This window comes from Rosa chinensis, chromosome 7 (assembly GCF_002994745.2).
Source record: "Rosa chinensis cultivar Old Blush chromosome 7, RchiOBHm-V2, whole genome shotgun sequence".
Lineage (NCBI taxonomy): Eukaryota > Viridiplantae > Streptophyta > Magnoliopsida > Rosales > Rosaceae > Rosa > Rosa chinensis.
Genome location: NC_037094.1, coordinates 5386600 through 5399226, shown reverse-complemented (window position 1 = coordinate 5399226; position 12627 = coordinate 5386600). Strand labels below are relative to the sequence as shown.

The window sequence follows — 12627 nt, the reverse complement described above, 5'->3', positions numbered from 1 at the left end:
TGTGCTGCTGTCAATGGTACTGATGAAACCATTTTATTAATTTTCATCCATGCTTGCATTGCACACATTTCTTTATGCTACGAAATAATAGATGGATGAACAAGAGCTACAGAAGACGGTAGGTCGGCTTGGCAAGCAAGTGTTGGGCCTTTGACATTGATAAACCGAATTTCTCGGACATGTCCAAGTCTTGAGGTAGTATGCCTGCTGGGAGCTCCCAGTTAAAGCAGTGCACCAGCTGTGCCAGAACTAGCCGAACTGTGGTTAGCCCTAATTGCAGACCCGGACAACCTCTTCGGCCAGACCCAAATGGGATGAGCTGAAAGTCATGTCCCCGGAGGTCTATATTGCTGTTCATGAACCTTTCAGGATAAAATTCCTCAACATTTTCCGACCAAACATTAGGATCTCTTCCAATGCTCCAGAAATTCACTATGATTCGCGACTTCTTGGGGATGTCATATCCATCAATTGTAATGTCCTCGATAGATTCATGTGGGACTAGTAATGGTGCCACCGGGTGCAGTCTCAAGCTCTCCTTGACCACCATACTCAAGTATTCCAGCTTCGGCAAATCAGTCTCTTCCACCATTCGGTCCATGCCAACCACAGTTTGGAGCTCTTTTTGGAGTTTCTTCATGACCCTTGGATGCCTTAAGAGCTCGGAAAGGCTCCAAACAATCGATGAGGCCGAAGTATCAAAAGCCGCCGTAAGCATGTCTAGTAAGATGGCTTTCACATTTGTTCGATCAAGAAAATGAACTTGCTCACCATTCGAGTTCAACGGTTGGTTCATTAATGAAAGCAAGACGTCTACAAAGTCCTCATGCTTGCCTTGTTTCCCACTCGTAGTTTTAGCAACTTGTTCATGGTCGTCAATTATCTTCTCCAAGAGCTTGTCGATCGTCTTGCTAACTTTCTTCATTCGCTTAGTCAACCCCTGATATACGTAGAAAAATATAATAAACCACATCTAATACACTAATATGCAGTAGAAAATATACATTTAGGCAATCTAAACTAAAGTCTATGAATATTATGTAACATACTCCAATCTTGGCGTCACCATGGAAAAGGCTACCATGCTAAACTTTCGCATGAAGGGAACAAATGCATCATGGTAAGCAGGAGATGTAGTGGCAGAACTTGAAAGTTATTTTTGCAGGGTCGAAAAAATAATTTAATTATTTAAAATAAATAAATAAATAATATTTTTGCTATTTTCTTAGGAATGTACATATTAAAATCTTTATTAATGTTTTCTTTTGAAAAATTAATTTCTTTCTCAAAAACACTAATAACTAGGTAAAATAGTGGAAATTATTCTATGAACCGACGGTGCAAGTGACCCAACCCTTATAAAATAATCTCAACCCTTGATATTTATTATCAACTTTATTTTTAATAAACAAAAAGTGTATTTAATGCAATCTAACCATTTATTTGTGTTGGTGCAAGTGCACGGCAGTGCTCTGAATACTCTCTCGGTGAAATAGTAATTAGACGGAACAATGAAGAATTATTCAATATATATTTTTTTTACAAAACAGAGCATTTGTGGGGCCATAACTTAATTATTTTAAATTTTTTAAAATAACCTTCAGCCAAAATTATATACATCCACATCACATTTTAGATGAGTTTGGAGTCAGGGCCGACTCAACAAAATACATTATCTTCTTAATTATCTTATGCGTAAACTGTAATCATGAATAAGATTTATGAAAATATAAAATAACAACGAATCTGAAGTGCTTAATTAGCAGCCTAGAGGAAAAGGAAAGGTCGTCATTTAGAGACAAAGAAGTGCAGCTGGCGGCTAACTGCACTTTCACAAAACTTGGTTTCCTATGTTTACTTCTAGTTTGTTGATCCTAATATAGTTCATATAGAGACAAAGACGTGCAGCTGGGTTCCCATGAAGATCTAGTGTGGCTGGTTTGAAATTTTGAATATTTCAGTGTCCGATACATGTAATGGTCGACTAACTTCATATATAAATGCAATAATATAGAATTAAATAACTTATGTGGCCGGAACTAGTACGTCCCGATGCAATCGGTTCATAAATGAATGATCGAAGAGAAATGCCTATGGTAAAGAGTTGGATTAATTAGCATACCTGAATATCAAGTGCAGCAAGGGAAGGAACAAAATCAGATATATTGAAAGCCCCAGCCAAGGAAAACGTTTCCTCAACAATGGCTTTCAAATCAAACTGATCATCCCTTTTACAACCCAACACCATCCTGTACGTAATGTCCTCATTCATCAAACCAATATCCTCACTAACATCCACAACACCACCTTCCTCTGCAGCGTTCTTGAGCTTTCTCAGCAGCACTCCCAGCTCATCCTTTCTCAGCGGCGCGAAAGCCTCTATTTTTGCTGGACAGAAAAGCTGAAGCGTACAGAGCTTCCTTACATGGCGCCAATAGGGACCATATTCGGAAAAGGCCATGCCCTTTGTGCCGTAGGATATGTACTCCGAGGCTTGGATTTTGGGCCGGCTGGCGAAATTAGTGTCGTGAGTTTTGAGGAATAGCTCTGCGGCTTTGGGGGAGGAGACTACTATGGTCGGAACACTGCCTAGACGGATGGACATGATGTGTCCATATTTTTTGGCCAGGTGTTGGAGGCTTCGATGGGGGAGGTTGCCTAGCATGTGGAGATTTCCGATTATTGGCAGTGACCGAGGGCCGGGTGGTAGTTTTTTGTGTTTTGATTTGGAGGAAGCAGAGATGAGTGACCAAAGGCATGTGAGGAGAACCAGGAGGATGGCTATTATTGTTGAAGGACTCATCTTTTCTGGCTTGGCTTTCTGTTTTGTGTGGAGTCGCTGAGAGGGATAATGAGAAATATGGGTCATGACAAGCTCAGGGACTCGTTTATATTAACGGACCAAACCTCTGCTCCAAACAAATTGACCGACCCTCTGTAAATATTCAGTTGAGCAAGTTCTGTAGATTTTGACTTGAGCAAAATTCTTCAGAAACAGCATAACATAATTGATTTTAACATTTTACGTATTAAAAATACACATAAGAAGGCCCGCATCTGGATTATCTATATTTAGACTTGTAAAATAAATAAATAAATGAGAAAAATCAATAAAACTGCTACTAGCATGTTTATACCTCTTTAGTTTGAGTCAATAACTCTAGTGTACTTTAGTGTCAGTCAATAAAATTACCATATCCAAATGTTGTTGACCCCAGATGATCTTTTTAAATCAACTTTAGCAATCTCGGTAGATTTTTGGTAATTTCTCGTCCATGAAAAGGATCCAAAAAAAAACTAAAAAACAAATGAAGACATACATCAGTAGACTGGTATCACTGTATTAGGAAAGGACCAAAGGGCCGTTGGTACTGAAAATCAAATAGACTGAGGAATGAGACAAAATCAGCTCTGTTGAATGTTCCGGTCAACGACGTAGCAACTTTAGTTGTCCTATTGTGATTTGTGACCAAACCTTATCATTATCCTTTGTGCAACCTGGTACTTGGGGAGGTGTAAATTTTAAAAACAGTTTTAGTCACTATATGAACCGATTGAGAGGCAGCTTAATTTGTTTGAGAAAAACTCTTTGAGCTAAATTCAAATGAGGAGAAATTTTTTTGAGCTAAATTCGAATATGAGAAATCTCTTTGAGAAAGATCCAAGTTTGGTGAAATTTCCTCGAGACGGATCTAGGTGAGGTAAAATCCCCTTAAGACGGATTCGGGTCATATAAGGAAAATCCCCTCATGTGCAATCCCCTCGAGGTCGACCTAATTGAGGTGAAATCAAGTTCTAAGACACGACTTAATCTATTTGGGGAGCGCTGAGAAGTCTAGACATTTTTGAGAAAAAATCCTTTCGAGGTGGATTTGGATAAGGCGGAACAAATTAACAGAATTAGTTAGCTCGGCTGAATCAATTGCAAGCAGGAAATACTCCCCCATATTGTCCTAAGAGTGGTGTAATGGATCACTAACGCATGACTTGTGGACCTAACACACCACTATGCGCACTAGTCGAGATATTTGATCAAGCTCATCTATAAATACTTCGTAAAGTGAACATTTGAAGGAAGTAATGAATCTCATTTATACCAACTACAATTCAACACTCATCAACTTAGGCATCATAGTATCTTTTACAACAGGGCTATCCCGTGACAAAGTGAAGCCTAAGGCAAAATTTAGAGAGACCTTCCTAATAATTTTTTCCATTATAAAAAAAATGTCAGCAAAACTAAGTTCAAACTAAAACATAGCAGATTATATAAACAAAATAAAAAGTAACAATGTCAATAAAGAACAATAGAACCTGATTTTTTAATCACAAAATTTTGGACTTCAGACCTTGACAATTTGTTACAATTGTATCAACTATCTGAATTTTGATTATGAAATTAGAACAAATGATGAAATTCAGAATTGAGTAAGAGAAAGAGAATTGAAAGATTGCTTCTATGTGTCTATGAGAGTTTGTCAATGGCTTAAATAGATATAAAAGGAAGAAATGTTACTGTTTGTCATTGAGAGAATCATAGGGAAATAAAAAATTCATGTTTCAGCAGCCAATGTTTCATTTTTGCTCAAATTGGTGAAAGTGAGAGCAAAACTTTTTGTTATCTTCTTTCTAATCCCAGAGTGATGGAGAAAGAGGAAGTTTGGGGTGTTTAACTTACAAATATAGAAGAAAAAGAGGAAATTTTAAGGCCTCACGGAGTCGTGGGTTTGATTTCATCGGCCTCGGTGTCGTCTTCTACAGACTGCAATGCTGCATCTTTTTTCTTTTACTATCTTTTTTTTATTTTTTATTTTTAACATATATATATAGGCATTTTGAGATGGAGGCCTTCCCCAAACTGAGGCCCGAGGCCACTGCCATGGTTGCCTTGGTCAAAGGACGGCTCTGAATTTATGTGTATGTTGTAGAACTTCCCTTGAAATAAACTAACTTTTCGTGCTCAAGCAATAGGCTCGATGTGTTTCACTAGAATAAAGTTTTAATTTTAATGAGCTAGGCCCATAACTTTCGCTCTTCGAATTGAATCTGGAATTCTGGACCACATAATTCAGTGCTTCCGTACGTAATTTCCTACCTTCTTATCAATCATATGCTGCATTACTTATTTTGGTATAATCATATTTTGCATGCATGTACGTAAGGCTGTCAATTTCGACACGACCCGATAACACGATTCGAAACCCGCACGAAATAAAGTGGGTTGAACCCACACGATTAAAAAGCGGGTTGACCCACCCATGACCCATTTAATAAATGGGTCGGCCACGAGTCAACCCACCAACACGAAGTGAACCCGTATGACCCGGTTATGCTATACTTCTTCTTGAAACTTTAGACGTTGGGAGTATTTGATCATAGAATTAGACAATTTGAAATATTTTGGTTTATAATTATTGGATTTAATTATTTATGAATTATATATAATTATTTATATTTTTTGTCTTGTGAAGCTTTTAGTGAATTTAATCAATTTATGAATTTTTTAGTTAAATGGGTCGTATTGTTGACCCTTAAGGCCATATTTGTTTCACAGGACTATCACCCTTCACCTTAATTTCTATAGCAATCCGGGACTCTTATAACTTGGCTTATTTCTGTAACAGTCCCGATCCATGTTTGGTGCTCCAACTGATAATAAGAAAGAACAACCACAAAAGAAAGAAGAACACCAGAATAAGCATTGATTGGTGGAGTTGAAATCTAACAGAGGAGAACCAACTCAATTAATGATTAATCAAGCCTGGAGGAACTGTGCAAAAAACAAAGACAAACTCAACCTTAAACAAAAACCAGTCTTTAAACCCAGGGAAAAAAAAACAGAAGAACAAAATATCACAAACGTGAAATTGATCACAAATCTTACCAGGTCAGGCTACCCAGACACAAAATTGATCAAAATTCTCAGCAAATCAAGCTACCCAGACACCAAATCCTTAAAATAATATTAACCCATAAACAAATCATCTATAATAAAGGAGATAGAGAAAGAAGAAGGTAGAGGATTGAAGGGGAGGATGAAAAATAATCAGTGCAATGAGAGAGAAGATGAAATTGAACCCGACGAAGAGGTGTTGAAGGAGGCTGAAGCAAAAGAATGGCATGAGATATGAGGTTGAGGCGAAGAGCAGATCCAGCGAGAATGGATTTCGACGTCTACAACAGCGGCTTCCACAATCCCATAAGTTTTGGCGTCGCTCTCGTAGATGGTGTGGGTTGTGTTTTGGGGACTACAGAGTATCATTTAACACAATCCCGGTTATTGCCAAACACGGGCTACCCCGTGTTATGGTACCCAGTGACAACGCTAAAAGTAAGCGCGCAATTTAACCCTGAAAATGTCATCGTTAGTATATGGTAGATAGGGATCGTTCTAACCGAGGATTGAGGGTACACCTGTCATTGTAAAACAAATAAAGAATTAAAATAAATACAAGTATAATATTTACAAAACTAAAATAAAGTATATATACAAAATAATGAAACCAAAGGGGGGGTTATAGACTTAGGGTTTTCAAAAATTAAAATAAAAAGAAGGAAAATATAAAAACACATATACAAGAATGAAACGTAAGAAACAAAGATAAAAACAAATTCCATGTAATCAAATTAGATTCAAATCCTATAATTGATCCTCTAAGTCAAGAGAAAGAAGTTGATCAAGTGAAACATTCGAAGCAAATGATTTCCCATATTTTACTTTCCTTTACTAATTAATCTAAATGAAAGCACCTAGATTAATCCTATTAAACATGCAATCAAAGTCTAGAAAGCTAGCTAATCAATACGTGTCCAACGCAATAAGCATAGAGAAAGGTTATCAACTTAAGTGCACAACCTAGTATGAATAAGTTCATCTATTTGCAATCCTCTTCAATTGAATTCGACTTTTGTCCAAAGCCTTTACTATTTATGAAATAGGTTCACAAAACTATTAGGTGAATCATTTACCTAAATCTAGCACCAATTACATGCATATATCCTAAGTTGGCCACTAAAGAACATAAACATATAAAAGTTTTATGTAAAGCAAATTCAATCGAACAAACTCACATAAGCAACTTAGAATCACAATCATAGAATTCGAAAACTTTATTTAAACATAGAATTAATTGGGCTTAAACTTTTCCCTAAACGTTATTGTTAACTAGAAACAAGTTCCTACGAAATCAAACAAGGAAACCAAAAATGGTTACAAGGAAAAAGAATGAATTACACCGTGAGGGGAGATGACGATGGATGGCTTGAAACGTTGGGATCTTGAATCTTGGAAGCAAGTCTTCAAGGTGGATGATGGAGGATATGATCTTCACGGCTCCTTCTTCTTCTTCCTCCGCTTGCTTGAAAACGCAGAAATTGAACTAGAGAATGAAGAGAGGGAGAGAGCTTTGACGTTTGGAGAAAATTTTCTGAATGAAGAGGTGTGTAAAATGTCAAGCTAGGGGGAGTATATATAGGGGACGTGAACTTGGCCTCCAAGCTTCATGAATCTTCTTTTATTTTCCCAAAGATTTATTTAATAATTCCACACAGCTTCAACCAATCATGTAGCGCCATGCCAGCTTTGTTGTGTCATCCAACCAATCATAAAGCTTCAAAATAAAGTCCATAATATTTAAAATATATTTTGCCGAATTATAAAGGGATTTAATCTGATTTTCTTCTTCATTTTCGGCCAAATATCTAGGGATGAACCTAGACAATGTATTTGGACGCATTTTGAACCTTTTCTCCCTTAAACTCTCCATGGCCTTATCTTTAACGTCTCCCCTTGATTTCCTCTTGATTTTCACGGCAAAACCATGATTTTATTCCTTATTTTCGTCCAAAATATCTTGAGGGAATTGAGGAATAGATCTGGACTTGTTTTGAGCCTTTTCTTGTTGCACAATCCCTTGAAATTCTCCCTATAATATTTCCAACGTTTTTCCTTGATTTTCTTTGGATTTTTCACGATATCTCCATGATTTCCCACTGCAAAATCAGATTTAATTCCCAAAAATATCTCCATTACGTCCAACAACCCAAAATCACTTAGGTTTTTCACCATTTTGCCGAAATCCATATTAATCTTGAAGATTCTTGGGCTTCCATGTGTCATCTCCAATCCATAATGTCTCCTAGTGCCTCCAGGACTCTTCAAATTCCACCATTTCTCTTCATTTATTCGATCATGCTTCCTGGTTGGCTCAGGAGTCTTGCTTGACAAAGTTTCCTCTTCTGAACAGGATTTCCTTGCTGGACCAGGAAAACTTCATATCTTCATTTCAGCTCATTTTTGCAGCTCTTGTGCCTTGTTGTAGCTATCTCCAACGTTTTCTAGCTTCTCTTTCTCCTTTAAGCTCATTTCAGCTCCATTTACTCCATGGGACCTAAAAATAGAAACTTTTATTAAAATTACTAAAAATAGAAACTTTCTAAAAATGGAAACTTTTCTAATCAAGAAGGATTTATTTAAGGAAATAACTAAGTAAATATGAGGAAATAACATTTAAAACATCGCATTAAAATGCTCATATCACCCAGTCCCGTCCAGTCCCTCATCACAAACACGACCTAAATGTGTCATTTTGTCTAACACGACACGACCTATTTATTAAATGGGTTAAGCGGGTTGGAAACGGGTAACCCGTTTAATAAATAGGTTGAGTTTGAGTTTACATTTTTGACACGATTATTAAATGGGTTGGGTTTGAGTTTGTATTTTGCAACATGACAAATACCTTGACCCAACACGACTCATTGACAGCCCTACATGTACGGATGTAACAATTAATTAGAAGGAAGCACAAGGTATATGTACCTTGACTAGTTGTCTATAGACTATATATAGTTTCACAGACACAATGAGTCCTTCAACAATGGCCGTCCTTTATAGTCTTCCTACCCAGTGGCGGAACCACTGTTCGGTCTGCAGGGGTTCGGACCCCCCCTAAGACATAAGCTGATAAGCTAATTAATCAATGATTTCAATGAAATCATATATACCTTGCACAATCTTTACCCAATTGGACCCCCCCCCTTCAGTCTTCTTATGTAGTCATAAATTATAATTATATATTAAATACATAAATATAAAACGTATGATGAACAAGAAACTCAAAAGTATATTGTAATACAAGAGATCGAAATGTTAATTAAATCTGATAATTATGTATTTACTAAAAAAATATTTTTCATTAAGTATTTACTAAAATTTAAAAGAATTCGATTAGTGAGATTAAATCTATATAGGAAACAAATCAAAAATGTATAAAGAATGGACGTCGCATGAACCTTAAGTGTTAAGAGGACATTAATGTTTTGTATATATCTACATTATGTATATATATATGGTTTATTTTCTTAATGAGATTACGCAATATACGTCGAGTGCTTAACTTTGTTTAGTGTTGGTTTTTTTTTTTTTTTTTACTTCTTATTTTGGACCCCCCCAAGTTACAAATCCTGGTTCCGCCACTGTTCCTACCGCATTACTCTTGTGTGATTTCATGCATGTGTCTCAACATTCACCCGTCTGTTATGTATTGAGTAGCTTTAAGATCGATATGTACGCAGTGCAAGGTTGAAAATTAATAAAATGATATTATCAGTATTACATGCTTTTTTTACGAGACAACAAACTATAATTAACCATACGGACTCTGGTTAATATTACATGACCATCTCAAGGGACTCTGCTAGTCTCTCTATTGGAGAAGGTGATTGCTTAGTTTATGCCTGTGTCAAGGGATTCAATTCATTTCAGTCTGTTAGAATTAATGGTTAATGGTTTCAATTCAATTCATTGCTTAGTTTATGCCTGTGCTCAAGCTCGCGATCTGTTTCTCTAAGATAACCTTTTAATTTCATGAGCTATGCTTGAGCTTAAGTTTATATCAAATTAAACTTTGCACACAAGATCATATAAGACCCTCCATATAACCAATCACTTGTTTTGTGACTTCACTTCACTTCATAAACAGTCCATCCATCCAATAATGACTTGATCAATGATAGAGTACTAATAATGTCATCCGGCAGATTAAAACATATAAGACGAGAGTGAATTTACCAAGCTCAAAGAACATTAGCAGACCCTCAAAATTAAATATACCTTGAACTAGAAGAAATCTTACAATTATATGTCGACCACATAACTTGTATATATTTGCCCCAACCGTTCTTCTTAAGTCTTATCAATCTTAAATGATTTGTTGCATCATATTATTTTGTTTCTTCATTTTCACATGTCTAATGTCATTAGGTATCAGCCACTTACAGTGTATGTGCGTGCACGGCTACGAATTAAGGAATATGCAGTATCACATCATTCACATGTCTATTTAGGATCTGCTGTCTGTAGATGTTAATTGCCAGGAAGGACAAATAACTAGGTGAAGAATTACGTACTATGACGACCAAGAATCTGAATCGATCCTTCATATATATAAACCTAGCTGGCTAGCTTAACTAACATTTTACACAACGTCGACGTTGTTCTTGGAAGGAGAATGAACCCCAGGTAGCTAGCTATAGCTAACAGATAAATTCTACATCCACCCCAATAATGCATCATATTAAGGGCGTTACATATTCAGTAGCTTCCAATATATGCAGGTGCCGACCAATAATAATTGGATTCGACAGCTCAACGAAATTGTTAGCTTACAGGTGATAAAATAAAAACTAGCTAGGTCAGAGGTGGCGGCTCACAATTCCACCGCATAACTTTCGTCCTGCATCCCCATTGTTAGGTCCATATCATCTTATTTATTGCCTCAGAAAAGCAAGCAGAATCTGTAAGCTTTTATTTTGACTCGCATATAATACAGAATTCATCAAGCACATGCATTTAAAGTTTACTTAAGAATAAGAATTAAAGCTTGTACATTGACTATAATCCGGATCATATTACAATTAGGAAAGTGAATAAATATTGTAATATGTGGAAATCTAATTAAGATGTGAAGTAATATTCACATGAGCATAATATCCGGTAATGTTTGCAGATTAGAGACTAACCATATGTAATTAGGATTCCTCAATGGGTAAGGATCCTAAAGCATTGTCTCCTATAAATAACATGGTCCCTGCCTTCACAATACACACAAGCATTATACTATCCCCATTATAGAGAGTATTGGAGAAAGGCAGAAGATCAAGTTATCGACTTCGACACAATGACATCTTCTTCATCAAGTAAGTATTCTAGAATCATTGGCCTCTGTTTGATATATCTGTGTTTGTGTTCTTATGGTGATATGCTATTTCTAAGGATTATTTTTACATTTGGTATCAGAGCCCTAGCATGTTTGCCTAGGAACCAACCAAAGTAATTTTTAAGCATGCCAAAAGTTTTTGTCAACAAAAGAAAGAAAAAAAAAAGAGGGAGGAAATTTTTTTGTGTTGGGCCTGTAAAGAATTTAAAAAAAAATAAAAAAATAAAAAAATAAAAAATCCGGAAGCCCACCATCAAGCTTAACCCCAAAATCTCAACCTTAATCAAGAACAACGGCAAAACTGCGTTTTTTTTTGTTTTTTCTTTTTGACCGTTGACAACAAAAGAAAGAGGGGCTGAGGAATTCCTTTCCGCTGAAAGTTTTTCAAATCAAAACCTGATTGTTCCTTGCTTGGTTAATGAATGCGATGTCGAGTTTTGTCAGCCATAATCTTGATTGCAGGTTGCTGTGCTTAAGGTACACAAACTAAACTCTAGATTTCAATTTGATAACTTCTGCAAATTTATGGGATTGTGTTTTTGTTGTTGGTTATCATGATTCTGATGTCTCTACCTCCTAAGCATGATTCGTTATTGTGATTAGATTGATGGGCTGTTTCTTAATTGCTGCTTTAAATATAATCACGTATAGAAGCTTAGGATTGCAGGAACCTTAGAGTCCTATGAAAACTCTTTTTTTTTCTTTTTCCAACAACTGAAGTTCTTATCCCCTAAAGGATTCGTGTAGATACATACATTTTTATTCATATGAGCCAAAATTTTTGTCAAAACATCTTTCTAAAATCAAGTTTTCTGCTGCAATACAGTTTTTCCAAAATCAATTTTATGCTTGTATGAACAAAACAGTGAAACATTCTTGATCCAATTGAGAAGTTTTGATAAAATTTTCAGCCAAAGCATTTAGTTTTGTTAAGATTTCTCAAAAATTACTGATATAAGGATCAAGGTTGTAGGGATGTACAAAGCTATTAGATGTTCTTCCAAAGAAGGTTCTAAAATTCTTAATAGATGTTGTACATAACTGGCACATTGCAGAAACTTTAAAACACATAAGGAAAGAATAATTTCTTTAGGCCAACGCTAGGAAGTTATTCATGAAATTGGTGTTTTAAGACCTCTGGTGGTGTGGTAAAGAACATAAGGGTTAGTTGTGCTTCTTGCTCAAATGTGTTGTGCAGCTAACAAAAATTTACAGAATGGGGTTGTTATAAAGATTGATTGCTTGTATGATTGTTTTCCGTGCTTCTATGTTATAGACGTATGTATGTAAAATCTAAAGAAACATGCATAATTGTTAGGCTAAAATAGGTACTTATGCTAGTTTATTTTGATTTTCAACCATCAACCCTGCTACCATGAACCTCACCATTGAAACCTTGACTGGAAAT

At 36.0% G+C, this 12627-nt stretch overlaps 1 protein-coding gene across 1 annotated transcript; it reads right to left on the bottom strand.

The window, feature by feature from the left end:
• Nucleotides 1-14: 14 nt before the first annotated feature.
• On the bottom strand, nt 15-2894 carry LOC112178815 (cytochrome P450 CYP736A12). The gene is made up of 2 exons (XM_024317044.2): nt 2123-2894; nt 15-940 (listed from the first exon to the last, which is right to left on the bottom strand). The coding sequence occupies exons 1-2, from the start codon at nt 2867-2869 to the stop codon at nt 107-109; spliced, it is 1581 nt and encodes a 526-aa protein (XP_024172812.1). The 5' UTR covers nt 2870-2894; the 3' UTR covers nt 15-106.
• Nucleotides 2895-12627: the final 9733 nt, after the last annotated feature.

What these genes read in the sequence shown, in the direction of transcription:
- LOC112178815 (XM_024317044.2), bottom strand. Translation starts at nt 2,869, where the DNA reads ATGACCCATATTTCTCATTATCCCTCTCAGCGACTCCACACAAAACAG. An exon ending in TTGCTGCACTTGATATTCAG is followed by an intron (nt 941 to 2,122) that starts GTATGCTAATTA and finishes TACGTATATCAG; the next exon opens with GGGTTGACTAAGCGAATGAA.